General features: G+C 47.1%; 1 protein-coding gene across 1 annotated transcript in view; it reads left to right on the top strand.

Annotated features, from left to right (window-relative positions):
• Window positions 1-19,661, top strand: part of camkmt (calmodulin-lysine N-methyltransferase) — a 73,655-nt gene that overhangs the window by 41,266 nt on the left and 12,728 nt on the right. Inside the window, exons 4-8 of the mRNA XM_040178247.2 lie at window positions 8,704-8,764; window positions 9,492-9,543; window positions 12,070-12,133; window positions 14,902-14,968; window positions 16,560-16,634. Coding sequence (XP_040034181.1) covers window positions 8,704-8,764; window positions 9,492-9,543; window positions 12,070-12,133; window positions 14,902-14,968; window positions 16,560-16,634 — 319 coding nt within the window. The remainder of the gene's footprint in view (window positions 1-8,703; window positions 8,765-9,491; window positions 9,544-12,069; window positions 12,134-14,901; window positions 14,969-16,559; window positions 16,635-19,661) is intronic.

Here is a 19,661-nt window from a genome sequence, read left to right on the forward strand (position 1 = left end):
ACATCATGTTTTTGCGCGTTTTACATCATGTTTTTGCTAAATTCTGCTCACAGCGACAGTCTTTGCTGCCGTAGCCACGCTGAAGACCCTCCTCTTCCTCCAGTCTCACTAACAGTCCCACAGAACAGCATCAATCAATCAGCACCACCCACCCATCCATCCATCCAACATCAACACGACACCCACATGGCTTCAAACGAGTGTACCACATTCATCTACGTGTAATTCTTTCTCGTGTCATATTTTAGTAAACAGAATACTGTTGAGTTTTTGCACTGTTTTTTCAAGACAAAATTGGGACATTTTTCATGATTGTCCTGACATTTAAAAGGTCAAACGATCTGTTGATTTATCGAAGAAATAATTGCCAGATTAATTGATATTAAGTTACAACATTAGTGAGCAGCTGCCCAGCGGGCAGCGTGTGTTGCTGCAGGGAGGAACATGAACTCTCAGTTTACGCAGTTCGAACACATTCAGCTGCACTGCCATTTTATCCAAAACAGATGTTCACCCCCTTTGATTACCTGCCTCACCCTCCCCTGTGTGTTACGCCTCCCCCCCCCCCCCCCCGTCTCCCTCTGCTCCCCTCTGCCCTGAGACCCTCTTCACCGAGATGGGGAATCTGGCCCCAATGTTTAAGGCATCAGTGCAGTCGTTGAGCAGAGTCTTGTGGTGGATGTGATTTCTGTCTCCCTCCCCTGTCACCTACTCCCCCTTTGAATTTTGAGAGGTCAAACACACATTGGGGCAGATATGTTTTACCCAGAACAACACACACACACATTTTTCTAAAGTCTAGTAAACAGCTGGAGCTCTAGTCGGCTTAGAATGAATTTTTACTACTGTTATGGTGACACTCTGACAACATAAACCCTGTCAGTGGAAGTTTTTATCTAATCCTCGTGTTTGAATAAATTAAGCAACGGCGTTTTTTTTCTATAATTAGCGTATGCAAGCGCAACGTTGTGTATCATCACACACTCACTCTTCCCTCTTCATTTGCAGATGGCAATTAAAGTCAATGTAATTGACATTTAAATGACATTTCGATAAGTCCAGAGAGAAAAAGACAATGAAACTACAACTTAACATATTTTTTTACGCATCGTACACACATATAATGTAAAAAGAACAGCAGGGGAAGTCCGAGGCGTACTTAGCGAGCAGCAGAGCGACGCACACGGCAGCTACGTGCAGTCTCAATTATTCGGAGATGGGTCTGGCTTGTGGAGTGCTCTTTTAAAGCGAAGCGCACCAAGGGCACCACTCTTTGTTGAACCAACTGGTGTTGTTGATGTCAAATAGAGTGACACTTGCATTCAAATTGCTAGTCCGTTTACATTTCTATCCCCCTCGCAGGATACTGACAGTAATAAAAAAAAGAGTTTTAATACGCGTTGGTACCCCGTATTAACCAGTTTGTACACTCATTTAAATCAAAGCTACCACAGACGCGTATGAAAGAAAGAATACTTTGAAATGAATCAAATGATCAGCTGGTTATATCACCGCTTGCTGCTCCTGAATTATTCAGTCCTCCTCCCGCTTCACATCGGTTCACATTCAGAAGGGAAACCACAGGTTGAAGGAGGGAGGAGCTCCGTGGCAGCTGTCACGCTTCCTCGTCTCGTTTCATTCTTTTTGAATCCAAGAAACAAGAACCTCTCATCGCTCCTTTTAATCTCCACTGTCCTCTCGCTGTCCTCCCTGCGCCCGTTTCTCACTTCCCTCCTTCCCCACTCTGCACAGCGCCCCCCTCCCTCCCCCTCCACCCGCTCCGCGTCTCCCTCCCCTTCAATCACCCCGTTCCCCTCGTTCTCTTTCTGCTGTCCTAATTGTTTATATACATTAACATTCAAGAAACTAGATAGGTTGTAGCAGGTGACACCCTGTAATTTGACTTTCTCCAAGGAAGGAGAGAGAGATGCAATCTGTGGCAATCTACACTGTGTGTGTGTGTGTGTGTGTGTGTGTGTGTGTGTGTGTGTGTGTGGCGTAATCTGGGGTTGTCACACAGCCCCGTGCCACTCTCCGTATGCTAATCAATGAATGAAGCTCTGCAAAGCTCTCGTCTTTCAGCTAAACCCCACACCTCAGTGCTGATATGTCTATTAGCCGCATGTCAAGCTCCCGCTTTGTTGCCCGGGCGTCCTCCCGTCTCTCCCCGCGTCCTCCCGTCCCCTCCCCTCTCGTTCGATCGTTCCTCTCCCTCTGTGATTCCCTTCTTCTATTTCGCCCCCCCCCCGCCCCCCCGCCCCGTGACCCTCGCCTCTACCCCGTTGCTTTGCTCACTCCGCACTGGGAATGGTTGCCATCCAGATGTAATTTCCTTTTCAAGTGTTCAACCCACACTGCCGATGAGAAGTGCGGGGCATGATTGCAATAGAACCCGGTTATGTCAAACATGGATATTATGTAAATAAGGATACAGATTGAGAACAGACTTTTTAGTTTATTCCTGCTTCATATTTGAGTAAAAATGGAAAAATAGAACGATGTGTACATTTGTGTTTCTATATTACATTTGGATCTAATTTATTATGTTCATTCTTTAACTTTTGCACCTCTGTCCATCCTGGGAGGGGGATCCGTCCTCCGACGCTCTCATCCAAGAACAGAAGCTGTTATTAGTCTGTATCACCAATGTTTGTGGTTTCTAAGGGTTGGTATTAAATAAGAGCCATGTGAGTCCAATGTGACACTATTTATACGAACTAATATAAGGTTTGATGCTTGCACAGTTGATAGGTTATGCATAAATGCACCTCAATCATTCATAATCAAATGAAAGAACTAAACAACCCAAAGATATTTTCTGGTCCTGCTCGCTGTGCACACATGCTCCGCTTTCATAATATCGCTCCTACTGCAGAACCGTCCCTGGGCGAGATCCAGGGAAAGGGTCCGTCATGTAGGCCGACGCGCTGACAGACCGGCAGCGGGGAGATAAAACGAGACTCGCGTTTGTCTCAGCGCTTTTGCGAGCTTAAAGGCAGGACGACAGAGAGGACAGACAGGAGGGCGTGGAGGCAGGCAGACGGTTGCAGGGGCAGTTAGACCGGCAGTCAGCCCTGGCATTTTGCAGCAGATAAGTAAGCTATCAGAGGAGGGGGATAAATAGCAGAGTAAAGATTGGTCCCGGCCCCCTCAGAGAGGAGCGGGGAGGAGGGGGCACAATGCAGGCGTGGTGGGCAGATAGCCCCCTGCTCTCATTATACTCTGCCTAATCCAAAACGATGTTTACTCAGAGAGAGAGAGAGGGAGAGAGAGAGAGAGGAGGGCCGCGCTTATCGAAGCCCCGCACAGTCCTCCAAGCGCGTGTGCGAGTGCGTGTTAAAATGAGCCTATTCCGATGGAAAAGGGGATCAGGAGCGTCTCCAAGGCCGACTCCGTTGGCCAGAATGTCGATGCCTATCGCGCGCCGCCCGGCTCTTCTGGCGAGAGGCGAAAAGGCTATCTGAAGCGCCTATTCTCAGCATGTGTATCTGCCGCACGCGCCCGGCAGAATGATCATTTCGTAATTGCTGTTATTATTAACGCGCTGCTATTAGTAGTTTGAGCTTTTGTAAAAGCTGAGCTAATCTGATTCATCAGGGGAGGCCGGTCCTCAAAGGCCACATGGCATTTTACTTTTGGGGTTTAGAAATGAAATCAGCGATATTTCTTCTTTCACCGTTTTGACGTGTGTTTGCACTGCAGCTCACCTGCACTAGGAAACTGCTTATTAAGGCTGAAGTCCCGCTATACAGCACCGTGTTCTATGTTAGTGGCTTTTAGGACACACAACTAATCTTACCAGAAACATACCAATTTTGAAGCGTTAAAAAACGTACTTGCGCACTGCCAGAGAGGCGTTCTGATATTTGTAGTTGTGCCCATCTTCCCAATCCATTTATTGCCCCAGATTGACGTTTTTGCGGCGCTGCCATGAACGCAAACACACATGCGCTCATGCACGACCTTCTTCAAGCCACGTCTTCCTCTTTGCCTCTCAATCACACGCACGCCTCCGCTCTGCGGCCCTGGGTGCCGCGCGCAGCCTGTGCAGGCCGGCCGCGGTAATCCCGGGCCTCCGCCAAAGTAGCCGTGTGAGAGGACAGATTGCCAGTTGATCATGGCCGGCGGAGAGCCTTATCCCTTATTGGATCGGCCATGGAGGAGGCTTAGGAATTATCTGAGGCCTCGCTTAATGTGGAGACGGATCACCGCCAGAGAGCCACGGAGCCTGAAGACACGCTGGGCCGGAGGGGAGAGAGGGACGTTGCAAGAGTGTGTGTGTGTGTGTGTGTGTGTGTGTGTAAACGAAAGCAACAAACAGGTGTGTGTGTGTCAGTATGTAATAGTGTGTGTGTGGGCACCACTGTGGCCCACTTAACCCCATCTTGACTCTTCTCCGTCTCCTTCCATAGTCTATTTTTTGCCGTCCTTTTCCCGTCCTCCTCCCCTCCCTGCTATTCTCATTCCTCCGCTTTCCCATTCCCGCGCTTCCTCTTGTTGCTGCTTCATTATCGCTCCTCCTCCTCTGCACCTTCATCCCTCTGACCCCCTTCGCTTTCTTCTCCCGCCCATCATTCCTCGGCCTCGTCTCGTGAGCTCCGTCTTCAGTTTTCTTTCCTGTCCACACTGCTTCGACTCCTCCGTCCATCCCCGCCTCCCCTCCCTGTTCCTCTTCTTTTCTTCTCACGGCTCATCTGCGCCCCTTTAAAATTGCTCCCATTCTCCTCATTTTCGCTGTTTGCATCTTACCTCTGATTGGCGCCGTCTTCTTTCTCGCCTCCCTGCTTTTTACTCGTCCGATCCTCCACGCGGCGGCGTCCTGTCCTCAGCAGGAGACCTGATAGAGGCCGATGGAAGACAGAAAAACTGACATTTCACTTGCCAAAGATAAAAGAAACTAGTGCTTTGTTAAGAAAAACGGTTGACCAACACCTCGTATCTCAGAGCCCTTCAGCACTACTTATTAATTACAGCATCTGGCATACTTGATTATTCAATTGTAAAGCAAACCCAATGGTCATCGACTGCTCTCAGGTAGACTGAACTTTGTGATTATTGCCGGAAGCCGTTTATCTGTCGGACTACACCAATAGGGTTTTACGGTTTTAGACGTTGAAACAGCCTGAAACGCGTCGTCAGTGTTGTTTTCAGTGTTCTGGCTGACTGAGTAGCCGCCCTGTCTCAAGCGTAATTAGCTGGGTTATTTCTGACTTCCTAAATAGTACCTTGATCCCCCTTTCAGATATTAGAAATAGCCCTCTGGCTAATTCCCTCCCCGCTGGCTGACCCCGGGGCGTTCAGCGGCCACGGATCCCTCAGGAGGAGCACGTGGGCACGGAGAAGGACACTCCGACGGCCGGTGTCACCTCCCCTAACCTGCAGCCGCGGCCCCCCCCCCGAAACCCGGATAAGCAGAAGAAAGCGGAGGCGTGGATGGATAATTCCTTCCCTGTGCATGAGATTACCGACAGCTACTGAGACCAGATTAGTGGTGCCACAACTCGCAGAGTTCCAAGGGTCATCCCCGGGTTACAAGGGTGTGGAGGGTTTAGGGCCGTGGCATCGGGCAGTAAACCGGACGGTATTTTTGACATTGCGTTTATAAAACACTCAATCAGGAATCAGGCGCCAGTTAAGCGCGTGATCAAGAAAAGAACAACAGGCGACTACTTGAAATACTAGTTTGTTTTCAGCCCTGCATCACACCTCACGCCATATCCAAGGGGAATAGGAGCTTTACAGCAAAAAAATAAAATATCAGTAAACAAAACAGAACTTTGCCGAAGGGTTACTTTTTAATATTCCACACGGACAGATAACTGCTCTCACACTTAAGCATTGAAACTTATAGTGCATGATAATTTAAGGTAAATGTCCTGGACTTGAAATTGGTGCGTCTTATTAAAGTTATAAATGGATCAAATTGGACTCGATAATAATAATTATAGTTTACCACATGAAACAATTTAACCTTCCGGTTGCAATATTATACAGGCCAGCTGTGCAAACTTGAAGCTGGAGTGATTGGTCAGGATGCAGTTGTATGTTTATATGCTATATATATATAATGTTTGAGTAGTGCGCAGCGGTGTGGCACAGCTTTATAAGTAAGCCACTACAAAAAAGAGCATTGCAAACGGATAAATGGCAAATCTCCCCGCGCATGAAATGAACACATGTGCGATACGTGGTGCACAGGTACTTTTTAAAGGGGAAAGAATCTCAGGGGTTTTCCTAAACCACCCAGCTGCAATGTTTGTAAAACACAGCAGCAATAAGCTCCACATATGGTTTCCGGGGTAACACTATTGATAAGGTTTAGTGCCCGGAACAGATAACTATATTAAGCTGATACACACACACACACACACACACACACACACACACACACCTACCATGCTTCCTCTTCTCATCTAGTAATTGAAGGTGAGAAATAATTTCATTATCCTTAGGAAGAGTAATCGGCTCTCTACTCCTGATCCCTTCATTTCCTACAGTGCACCACAACCTGGGAGGCAAACACACACACACACACACACACACACACGCAGGCACACTCATAGTTGCTATCACCCTGGGCTATTAATGCTATTGGAGTTGGGGATTAACAATCAGATTCACATATGCTTTACAAAGCTTTATTACTTAGAGCTGTCTGTCTTGCTGTGGCTCACACACACTTCAGTGTGTTCACACACTCGCGCACATGTTCATGCATGCGCACATACACACAGGCAAATAACTTTGTTTGGAAGAAAGTTAGTCTGAAAGGCCCCCTCAGCAGGTGTGAAAACATGGCGAAAAATCTCCAGTTTACAACCGTACGCAATTGGTACCGGATGAGTTATTTTCCCCTGATGTCATAATCACACAGTGGCCTTGAGGTCTTTTGGTTTAATAGATGTAGAATCCTTTGGGGGACCATCTATCCTCCATTCCTCTGCTGGCGTCGTTGAGTGGCAGATCACAACCAGTTTAATGCTGCATTACCACCCTCTACTGTTCACCCGCCCGAGATGTCGAGTGTCACGGTGACACGCGTCTGTGGACGTAGAAGGGAGGGGCCGGAGCGGCGTCCCGCGGGGGGGGGGCAAAAGGTGTGTCGTGGCTCACCGTTACATTTAATGTGAACATGCAATCACGAGGGGAGGGGTCAGAGCTAAGGGGGAAGGGGAGAATTATAATGCAGCTTAAGACACACAATGCCCCACACATGCATTTATTCCAGAGGATTAACAGCAGATGAAAATGCTCTGCTTCTGAGGCTCAGAGCACCGCTGATCACCGACTACATAATTACGGCGGTATCAGACCTTCAACATCAGGTTCTGTACCTGCAGTGCAGTGGCCCCTGTGACCTCACCAATGGACCTGACCAGCGTGTTTACCAGATTTAAGGCTCCTTGTCGTCAGCAAATCCCAAACAACCGACCTTGAGAGGGTTCACAGCAGTACAGAACGAAAAAGTGAGACGTCGCAGTGCCGGAGGTTGAGCCACTCGACAGCGTAAAGTTTTCTGTCGCAAGGAATAACAGATGAAATTCAAAGTGTCACGTTATTTAAGCTTTACATGTCTTGACGCTATTCTGGCTGCCATTGTATTTCTGTGTGTGTGTATGTGCACCAGTGTGCTGTCAGGCCAAGACATAGAAAGTGTGTGATTTTTTTTTTTTTCTAATGGGGAAAAGGAATATTTGGACATTTTATCAATAGGCATTATTAAATCCTGCTTGCTTGAGCTAATCTTGGCGGACCGGAGCGAGGGGAAAGAGAGCGAGCGGGGAGGGAAGGAGGGTGAGGGAGATAGACGCGCAGAGGGAGAGTGAGGGAGCAGTGATGTCTGCCCCATGAGGTGAAGAGAGACCGCCTGTAAGCCGCTTATTATATCGACTACCACCTTTTCTCTCTCCTCCTCCTGCCACCCCCCCCCTCCTCCCATCACTCCCCCCCTCCATCCCCCTGTACGCCCCGCACAGCTTTCTCTCGTTACCTCGCTCATTTGCTATCTCTGTCTCCCTCCCTGTCACTCGCTTTCTACGGCTCGTTCTATATCCCCTAGTTCTCTTTTTCTCAACAACGCTCTCACAGAAAAGTGTGTGTCTGTGTGTGTGTGTGTGCGCACAAACACACACAGACGGCGCCAAGCCGAACCTTCTTGTTCAAAGCCAGAAGCGAAAAAGCTGAAGTTTTATTCAAATGAATGTTTACTTCTTCTACTGCCAACGTGTGTGTGTGTGTGTGTGCACGAGTGTATATTGAGAGAGAAAGAGAAAATAGCACCAAGTATGCACGTGCGTGTGTGTCCGTGTGTGTTACATGCACGGCAGAAGGAGAAGGGCTGACAGTAGGTGATAAGCCAGACAGGCCTGCACGCTGTGATTATCACCCACCGGACCCCCTGTGACACACACACACACACACGCACACACACACACACGCGCGCTCGCATACACGGAGAGAGTGTGTTGCAAGGATTTAGGACAGGCAGAGGGACAGATAGACAAACGGAGTCGGCGGCGCCTTGGATCACAGGCAAGGTGGAAACCACGAGAGAAGCAAACGAACACAGACCGGAAAGCACAATGCATTCAATTATGTCCCACTGAAGACTGTTTTTATGTCAATATTAATGCGTTTTGATGTTATACAAACAAAGGCTCAGTTGACTCTCTAACTCTCCCGCGGTCTCTCCCTCTGATTTAGGTGTGTGGCCGTCCGAGGAGGTGATGGCTCATTACTGTCTGCAGAAACACCACATGTTCAAGTGAGTCATTGCGGTTCCACCACCAAACCATGTTTGCCATGTTTCTTTTTCGGACTTTTGCAATTAACTCCGGCATGACGGGCAGTGTCGCCATTCCTCCTGAACAAACTAAAGTCGGATCCCCCCCCCGGGTTTGAATCCGACCAATAAAGCGCGGTGTCTCCGCGTGCATTTCCACGCCGCGCCGCGTTGTCCCGGTCTGCTGAGCTCTGGCCCGCCCCGCGGCACGGGGCTGAAGAGCACCCAGGCGCCTTTTTGATTTTCCACTCAAGGTCTAACGTCACCCTTTGATTTCCTGTTTTAACATTCAAGAGGCGGGAGGCGAGGAAGAGAGGGGTATTGATCAGAGCGGCGCAGTGAAGGTCAGCGAGAGAGGCGGAGCGGGATGAAAGAGGACAGGGGTAGAGACGAGGGGAAGAGGAGATGAAAGGAGGAAAAGGACGGAGCAAGGGGTTGTTTGAGCATGCAAGCTTCAGGACTCTGTGCGTGTGTGTGTGTGTGTGTGTGTGTGTGTGTGTTCCTCAGTTTCCTGCTGATTCAGCTTGTGCTTCTCAATGTTCAGTATTCAGCTTTCAGGTTGATGGTTGAATTGATATTTCTTGCCCCGCTGTGTTTACTGTGTGTGTGTAGGTGCATGTTTTTGTATGATAGCATGTGTGTGTGTGTGTTAGTGCTAAACTGTTCTGCAAGGTGAATCTCACTCCCTCTCTCCCTCTCTGCCTCTCAGGGGTGCAGTGTGTGAGTTGGGAGGAGGTATGACGTGTCTCGCTGGGCTCATGGTAAGTCAGACACACACACACACACACACACACACAGATATCTGCGGGAGAAGTGGCTCGGCTTCCATAATGAAATTGACCCTCACCAATCGATACACAAGCAGCATGGGCAAACAGCCTTTCTGTACCTTCACAGCCGTAAACACGGAACCTCCTAAATGAACAGTCGCTCACGTGTCATTTCGTGTGCCCGTGTTACGCACCCCGCTTGTTGAATAACGCCATTGTGTATCCGCAGTGAGTTTCCCATTGATTAGTGCTTAAAACGGCTTCACTGCATCTATGAACCGTTAGTTCCACCTCAGCACAGTTGGTTGTGTTTAGTACAAACAACTGTCAATCTGCCCTCAGAGTCTAACAACCTTGTTTTCTCAATTATGTTTAATTGGCTTTCCCTTTTCTGAGTACGTTGGTCAAACATTCTGTGATTTGTTAAAACAGCAAAAGTATTCGTAGCATTTGCTGTTGTGTTTTGTGTTGAATTGAGCGACGCAGACTCTACAAAGCTCCTTCACGAACCACAAGGGGACCCACATAAGGCCTCTGGCTAGTTTAACTGCTCCCAGCAGCATTGTTAGTCGTCTTTGAACAGCCAACCTCAGATGTCATGAGGGTAGAATCCATGTGAGATTAAATCCTTTTCCAAGAATCACACAGAGCACATTGTGTGCATTAATGGAAAATTAGAATTTTTCAAACGTGATGCACCATAAACACGGCGAGAGACTTTAGTTTTATATTGGCTGTATTTTAGCTTTAAAAACACTAACAAGTGAAGTTAAGGTTTTTCTGATTAACAGAAATCGTTTTTTCTAGCCGGTATAATGACTGTGATGTGCTCGCTCGTTATTTTAAATAACTCTCGCACAATCATCAGACCACCTGAGTAGTTGCTCCTAGCTTGGGTCTTGAAAGCTGTACTGACACAACACACACACACACACAGATTGACACACTCCGATATACCTCGGCCCCTGAGCCATAGGGTTTATTAGCCAGGGTCTTAAGAGCCCCTCCACATCGCATGCGTCAGTGTCGCATCGATCTGTTGGATGCCATTCTGTGCTGTGTGTGTGTGTGTGTGTGTGTGTGAGAGAAAGCCTGGGTTTATCTCTTGCCAGTCAATACACCATGTTTTGACATTGGTGGCTTGAGATGGGATCCTTCCCTCACACCTCTCCTTCTCCTCATCCCTCCGCCAGCCGCCACTGACACCACGTTCAGCTTCCCTTCCCTGATGATGATGCGAGTCAGCAGTCCGTTAATTATTCCTGTGGCCGTTAAATATCCTCCCTCCTTTGCACTCTGCTCCTCGTCGTTCGACCACTCGTTCCCTCACAGCCGCGCTCAAGCGATAATCCCTCTGGAAGCCCACGGTTTTGGGTTTAAATGTTAACTCTGGTAATGTTACATGAGGGTCGTTGTTCTATCGGTAACACCAACGTGGTTAAACTTACAACAAGAGTTTGTCTAGAATCTAGAGCGTGACGCCGCATGTGGCGTCGCAGGCTGGAGGCTCGGGTTCAGCCCCGAGGTCCCTTCCTGCACGCGAGCAGATGGTGGGAAGCACAGCGTTCAGTGACCCCCTTACACACACACACACACACACACACACACACACACACACACACCCTGCAGGTGCCTTAACATGTGTGTGTGTGTGTGTGTGTCTGTGGGAATTCATGTGTGACAAGCACAAATTTTCATAAACTCGATATGCTACATCATGTATTTTCCATATGCCACAAGAGTCAAGATTACATTGAATCAGTCATACAGGATTTGTGCATAGCCACACAATACCTACTTGCACCCATGGGCACATTCAAACACACACACACACACACTCACTCCTTAACAGAAATTGACAGCCTGACACACACTTTCGGATACAAGAAAGGCATCTGCAGAGAAAAGAGAATGTGAAATGATGAGGTTATAGTAAAGCACACACCTCTCTATCTATATCTCCCTCGCACGGCGGCGCACAAAGCTTCCCACCCCTTTTCCCCGTCTCGCTCCCTCTCTCTCCCTTCCCTCGTCTCTCACAGTCTGCGCCGCAAAGTTATATGAAGGGCATCAGGCAGGCCCGGCGAGCCGAGTGCAGAGTGACAGCGGCGAACGGAGTGATGGCTCGGCCCGATAAACACCCAGCGTCAAATGAAAAGGCTCTGCGCTTGCCATCATCCCCTGTCACAATGCAATTACTGAACAGAGTGATAGCAAGATAGCAGCCCCCACCGCTAGCCACCATGATAAAAGTATTGACTGATTTGATTGAATGATTAAAATAATGCAGACATAAAAATGGGGTGAAGATAGAGAGGGAAATGGCAGGGAGGAGAGAGAGAGCAGGAGAGAGAGTGGCGGGCCGGGCTGCCATGAGTGACCCTTTGTAGATATGGTTATGTCATTATTGTGTGTGTGTCTGTGTGTTCAGATGTTTGCTTCATCTAAGGGTGCTTTGGGTTTTGTTCTTTTTGTTCGGTGTTGTGTCATTTCTCCGCCTGCGTCTCTGTCTCTCAGGTTGCCATTTGTGCTGACGTGAGGGAAGTTCTGCTATCTGATGGGAACGAGAAGTCCATTCAGAGTATCCTTTCATGCTGTTCTCTCTTCCTCCGCCTCATTCCTCCAGCTCTCGCCGATTTAGGCGCATTCTTTATTTTTTTTTTACCGGGTTTACAGTACAGAAAATGTGTTGCTTGTATGTACAAATCACATAGTAATTTATACATAGAGGCTGTTTTAACACATGTTGAACGGTAAATTTATACCATATAGATTACAAAGTCAAACGTGTGTTTTGTGTGGGTCTAATGGACCAAGACCTCACATGTTTTACAAGATGTGCAACGTTGACAGACATGTGGTTCATTACATAAAAAAACACTCACAAATATAACATGTTTAGATGTGCAGTGAAAGATTTCACATGTGAACACATTGATTTCTTTTTCTGAGTCCGTAAACTAAAACTCAAATGGCAAAAACTACATTCTCCTATAAATCCATAAACATTTGAACCTCGATGAAGTTGCTTTATTGACTCATTACAAGTTTTAGGTTTGAAGTTACGTCCACCTAATGATCAGGTGATCATAAGTTGTGATTGCAATGCTTAATCATGAGTCATAAATCATTGTGCCAGCTGTTACCGTCTTTTGGAAATGCATTTTCATTTCTTCGGGGGTTTAATCGACAAGTCCTTTCTTACCACATCTATTTTTTTCGTTTGTCCTGCTGTGCGTGTCTCTTACTGCTCGCGTCATAAACAACAAGTAGACCTCGGCGCTTCAGCCTGGAAGTCAGAGACCGGGTTGGAGTGAAGGAAGAAGAGCCGTCCACCTCTTTTATCGCCCACGGTGACAAACACCCAGCGCCTTAGCGCTCAACGTGGCGTCTACCAATCCCGGGGCGTCTGCCCACAGTGACTCGTTAAGAGCGCAGTAATTGCCGTCCTGTCAGATTTTGTTTGAGACTTCATCTATTGCTCGGGGCTCGATGAGCGTTTTAAAATCTGGAGCGATGAAGGTTTGATGAAGTGTTTTGTGTGCTTTTAGGTTTAGGCCTATAATTAGGTTTTTAGGTGAGACTTTTTTGCCACCGTTTGTCTTTTGAATGGCTTATTGATCAACTCGCTTAGTTGGTGAACCAACCATACTCTTTTTTTTTTTTAACATTTTCTCCCATCCGCCCAGATCTTGCTTCATTCACTCGATACCTCAACGGACAAGAAAAGGGAAAAAAAGGAAAGAAAGTCGCTACAGATGTTTCTAAGAAGCAGGAAATATAAATACACATTTCTTCCCCATTGACCGACACGGCACTTCCCTATTTAGCTTTGCCTACAATATCTCTCTCTGTCATCTGGCTACAATGCTCCTGCACTGATCACAACAACACTCAGACAATAACATTACGGAGCCTGTCAAACACACACACACACACACACACACACTACACAAACAATACGCCATTGACCGACTGCTTTGTTTCACAGAACAAATACATCGAGAGAATTGTAAGTGAAATCACAGCCGGTATGGATCCAACACACGCGGAAAGCGAGACAGCGAGGCCTCAGGAAGACAACAGTAATTTGTTCTGTGCTCGGCCAAAATGTCCCGTCCTGCAGACACTTTGTTGCACGTCCTCCCGCCGAGGAGGCCGCCGGCCTCAGCCTTGTGCTAATGGCCGCTGTTTGTCTCACATAGCCTGATTGTGTTACAATAGAGAGAGATAGCGGGCCGTGATAGGGCTCAGCTTTATACAGTGAAATAGATGAGAAGATAATCGGGGGGAAGTTGTGAATAGACGACATTTTGATAAATGCAGTGAATAGATTTTCCACTTCCTCAGAAGTTGTTGACCTCATTTCCATTGCAAACACACAGACACACACACCACGGAGAGCAGACTCTCGGCTGACCTTGAATACGCTTGTTGGAAATCAATTGAAATGTTCCATTAAGAATGATTGATGCACGTCTACTTCAAGTGATAGGAGGAAATATTCCTCCACTTTAATGTTCAATAATACTCAAATCACTCTCTCTCTTTCACTCTTTATTTCTTGGTGTGTGTGTTTGTGTGTGTGTGTTTGTGCGTGCGCTGACCTCTCCCCCAGTGGTGTGCTGGTGATGAGATTACTGTAAGCTGCTCTGCTCCTCACCCTGTCATCCCTATGCATAACACACACATGCACAGGTGTCCAATGTGTGTGTGTGTGTGTGTGTGTGTTGTTTTCTTATGGTTGTGTATGTGCGCCTGTATATAAATGTGTGCTACCCTTCGTATGACAGTGTGCGTGGGAGGCCTCTTTGGTTTTGGATCCGCTCTTCAGCTATCAATCCATCAATCAACTTATCACGCATTCCTGCTCCCTCGCTCTCCGTCTTCGTCGATTGGATTTGTCTCAGCTCTTTGCAGGCTTTAAAGACAAGGAAATCCTAATTGAATTGCTTTGCAACTCCACAAGCCAGTGTATTACGAGACAGCTCGACATCAATCGCCCTGCCTTTGTGTGCGAGAGGGACAGTGTGAGTTTGTGTATCTGTGGTTAAAAGCTTTCCCATTGATCCGGCGAGAGGCTGCTGTGATCTGCTTCTGCAGGCTGGCTCTCTAACCCAGAAGATCATCTCCGCTCGTCCATGCTGTCTGCATGTGGCGGCCGACCGTGTGTGAAGGGGTCCGTCGGCCCGGTTCAAGCTGAATCTGATATTTGTTTCCAAATACGTTACAAGATAATAAAAAATCCAATTCTATGCAAATTGACATAACGTGTAATTGAGATTGTCATACAGTTTGAGGATGTAAAATGTGTGTGTCTCCGATGCATCCTTCACCGCGGCGCGTCAGATGTTCGACGGCTGGCCGAAAGAAACAGGCGGGCTGGAAAGTTCGGGTCGACGCAGGTATCTGCCAGGTGAGCTTTCTTTAAATGTTTGCGTTTACGAAATGAGATGCCTTAACGCAATCATCAACCTAAGATGTCCAGTACAGTGTGTCTACAGGGGAGTTCCTGCTACTGACAAATAACTGAGGGATGTTTTGCACCAACAGATCCTTATACTTATATATCATTTATTTATGTCTTTAATTTTGATCAACATTCAAGCTTTCTCTGTAACATCCATTCTTCGTGCAGAATGTGTCTGACTTTGTGTGTCTGACTTTGTCTGTCTGTGTGTGTGTGTGTGTGTGTGTGTGTGCACACCCATGCGCATGTGAGCAAAATGGTTCCCGCTGATTGGGATTGAGAAACCAATGGGAGGACTTTTCACTTCCTGCATCCCGACACACTCACACCTCACACGCAAGGGCGGCCTCCATGTATCTGACTGTTGTTATCGTCTCGAAAAAGGTATTTTATTATTGACGGACTGTTTGGCTCCCCGGCCTTGTCCCTCGTTCTCCCTCTTTCTCTCCCCCCATCTCCCCCCCCCTGCGCATATTTACATGAGTGGACAATGGAGTGAAAAAGTAAAGGTATAATTAGGCTACATTACTTTGATTGTTTTCTTTTCAGATTATGCCTGCTGTCACTGCCGCACCGCGAGAGGGGGCGAAGGCCGAAATGCGATTGGACAAGGGGGGGGTTAGAGGGAGGGTATTCGCGTGATGTGTGTGTGTGTGTGTGTGTGTGCGCGCATAGGGACCTCCTGCCGTGAATTGAGATTGTGTTTCTAGCCTAATGTTTTGTTTACTGGGTGTTAATAATGCCTAATTAATAATCCCCCACTCTGCCTGACAGTCTGAGAGAGAGAGAGAAGGAAAATGGTGGAAAAAGAGAGGAGGACACTAACTGGAAAAATCTAATTATATCCCAAGAAAACCACTTTAGCCACATGTAATCTACTACAAGAAGTTTAGCACTGAACACCAAACACCAAGTGGCCGTTTGTCAGTGACCAGTAACTGAGAAGGACACTAACGAAATACACACAACCGTCTGACCGTTAAGAAACAGAGCAGCGCGCCGTGCGCTAATGGCAGCAATTTGACTCACTGCCCAGCGGAGCAACTGCATAATATGTGGTGTGTTATTGGCTGAAAGACTTCATCAAAGACTCCATCGCCTTCGCAGGAGCTGCACGTCGGCGGCGCTCCTTCAAAGAGTTGTTTAAGTCGATTCACGAATGCACATTCCTTCGCACATTTAGATATACATATGTACATATGTGGAGTCATTCTATTTTGTTATAGTGCATGTACGGTTGTGCTTCTTTTGTAATCCTAATTGTTATATTTCCATTTTAAATGTGAGACCAGAAAAGGGAGGAGAGGACAGCAACATTTATTCATGTAAACGTGTTTCTCTCTGTGTGTTTTCACATTGGTACTTTCTCCAAGTCTCCAGTGAGGCAGAAGAACAGCGGGTGTGAGGCGACTCAAAGTGTTGAAAAGGGGGAACGGAAGCGGCCAAACACAATCTGCTGTTTGCTCGCTGTGCAGCATCAGCAACCCTCGGCCTGCGACACTAAACCCTGGTTTGTGCTTTCTGCGTGTGCTCACAGGGTGCTGAGGTGGGACTCTGATTCAGACATTTCGGCACTGGAGGGTCACTTCGACATTGTCATGTGTGCAGACTGGTAGGTTCTCTCTCTCACACACACACACACACACACACACACACACACACCGATTTATCTCAGTGTGGGAGTTCATTGCATTCATTTTCACTTTTGAGTGACAGTTCTTGCATGGCCCCCCACTAGCGCCTGGACCATTCCCTCCCCTACACACACACACACACACACACACACACAAGCTCAGATGCCCGTCTGCCTCCATTTTACACCAAATTGCCTCGTTTTCATGCTTGGTGTCCCAGCAAATGGATGACTTAGGCAAATTGCAAATAATTGCGCCTTGACAAGGAAGGAGACACAGTAAGATGAAGAAAGAGTTGAGGGCGGGTGGAGGGAGGAGTGGAAATGGAGATGGAAATGGAGAGATGGAGCAACATAAACACAACAATTAGCCGACCGTTCATTGAAATGTAGATCTTGTGGCCAATTGAGAATAACATCTTTTTATCGCTCGATTGTACTCCGTGAGGTAAACTGCATCATGGTTTTCAGTGTACCCTTCTTACTGACATCCTTAGGAGAGTTTGCATTCCTCTGTGATTCCCTACTTTTCTTTGTCGCAAATCAACCAATGCGGGTGGATTGTGATACCTCGTTGATGCAAAGATACATGCACATCTGTAATGTTAAATAAAAGGGGTAGTCTGTAGAGCAGCCCCTAACATCAGAGGACAGATAGGTGCGCAGGTGTGGGAGAAGTTCACTTGGATCATGAAGAGGAACGACGTGTGAGAGTTCTGGCGGGAGAGAAGCACCGCTGACCTTTCCCGTTGTTGTGGGACCATGAAAGCAACACGTTGAGGAACCTTCCTGGTGGAACTCAGTGAGGCAGTTCAAAAAACAGCTGCACCAGGGAGAGATGAGATGCACCCTGACAAGCTTCTAGCATGAACATCCGTTAACCATCACGCCTGCACAACGACACACACACACACACACACACACACACACACACACACACATGCATACAATGAGAAGATCGTCATGCTGTTGGTTGAAGAGAAAGTACTTGACAATTTTCTAGCTTCACAAACATAGAACAAATGTATCCTGTGGACAGTGTGTGTGTGTGTGTGTGTGTCTATCTGCACAAGTGTGTGCATGTCTGCTAAGTGCAGCATTAGCAAACGGCGTTATCATTATTGTAATGTCACGGTCATTACAGGTAATAGTCAGGTACAGCACCCACAGAGAGAAAGAGAACCGGCAGCTAATAGAGGATGTTTTACAGCGCACTAGTGTGTGCGCACACGGCCGTGCGACCGTCACAAGCAGGCAGTGTGAGGACTGAGTAAATTGCATTTGAATCTCTTGGATATTGCTGGTTCTTCTGTGCCACGGCTCTGTGCCGTGGGTGTTCTGCGAGATGCTTTTTTATTTTTTCTCTCCGCGCGTGTGAGTGAGTGAGTGAGTGACAGTGTGATAATTGCCGTGGTGATGGTTGAAGAGTCACGGTTGACCGATTACTGGGCGCACGGTGGCGATGATCACCTGCGAAAAGGTCAACAACGCGGCTTCCACTCTCGATTAATTATAGCTCCCTCCGGCAGCAGCGGAAGCGCCGCAGAGAAGCGAGAGGAGCAGAGGGGGGCAAGGAAAGGAGAAGGGTTTGATGGAGCATTGTGTGCCAGCGGTCCTGGTATATCCTGCCTATCCTTGAAGGGTATTATGCAGAAGAAGAGCTGTTGAATCTTGAGTGGTACAGAAAGTCACCCACTTTCTGTAAATATTTTACTATTAAAATAGACTCCTTGTTCTTCCTGCTCTCTGCACTAACCCCTTGCAGATAGAGTTAAGACACATTAACCTCCCAAAGGAGTCATGGAGAATGCAGCAGTGCTGTGAAGGAGGCTACAACTAAGATAAGGACAGAAACAAGTGGACGATCAAGAGAATGAGGCTAAAACAGAAATCAAAGAAGTGCAGAAACGGGGTCTTCACTTCACTCGTTTGACCTTCACTGTGCACGGTTTGACACCACAGGGCCGCTGTCACATTCATCTGCTGAAGGAGAGCAGTTTCACATCTTTTTTTTTTTTGTCGGAACAGGATTTTGGGACATGAAATCCATTTTTAGAGCCAAACCTGATCAAGTATTCAACTGAAATCTGTGCTGTGGGAACTTGAAACCTCTTGAGCATAAACTCTGAGGGTGGGCATTTAGGGGAATCGTTGTGTTCAGCAGTGACCTTTGACACTAATACACCCCTGGACTATGATGTCAAATGAGGGTAAAGGGGTTGATTTCAAACTTAAACTAGTACATTGAGAATCCATTGCATTCATAATCCAAATGATTCAGAGAGACGGACAAACAGTAGCTGTGTGTGTGCGTGTGTGTGTGTGTGTGTGTGTGTGTGTGTGTGTGTGAGAGAGAGAGAGAGATTCCTGCAGTGGGCATGTGTGTGGCAGAGGATCCTTGGCTGTGTTGTTGGCATGTCTGCTTCCTCCAAAAGCTGTCCATGTGTGGGCTCTGAGATAACGCCCTGTTTATGTGTGTGTTAGTTTGTGCGTGTGTGCATTTGATCTATTTTATGCACTGTATCTATGTCATTTGCATAAATCCACATGAGAAATTTTGATGGACACCTTTTTTGTGGCTCTCTTCAGAGCCGACTGTCAGTTAGCCGGATGGAATATCACAGGAACAAACAGCAACACATCGCCGCTAAAACCGTCATGCGATGACTTGGCACAACAGCTCAGAAATGTGTAATGGCACTATTTGTGGCGACAATGAGACGATCAATCAAGAAACATATATATTTTTTAACATTTATGTTTAATTTATCATGCAAAAGCAGCCTCACCCGGTTCTGCTATAATTTTCTTTCATCTGCATTATTGATCAGAACGTCAATGCTGGAAGATCTTAAGTCAAGGTTAATCATTGGATTCTGTAAGTCGATATCCCATTGCTAATACTAAGTAAGTCAATACATTGCTGTCAAACAAATGATTGCATGAAGTAGTTTAAATTAATATGAGTTCGGGTAAAGCTTGATTTATTTATTTTTTTCTGTAATG

Source organism: Gasterosteus aculeatus, chromosome 6 (genome assembly GCF_964276395.1).
Source record: "Gasterosteus aculeatus chromosome 6, fGasAcu3.hap1.1, whole genome shotgun sequence".
NCBI lineage: Eukaryota > Metazoa > Chordata > Actinopteri > Perciformes > Gasterosteidae > Gasterosteus > Gasterosteus aculeatus.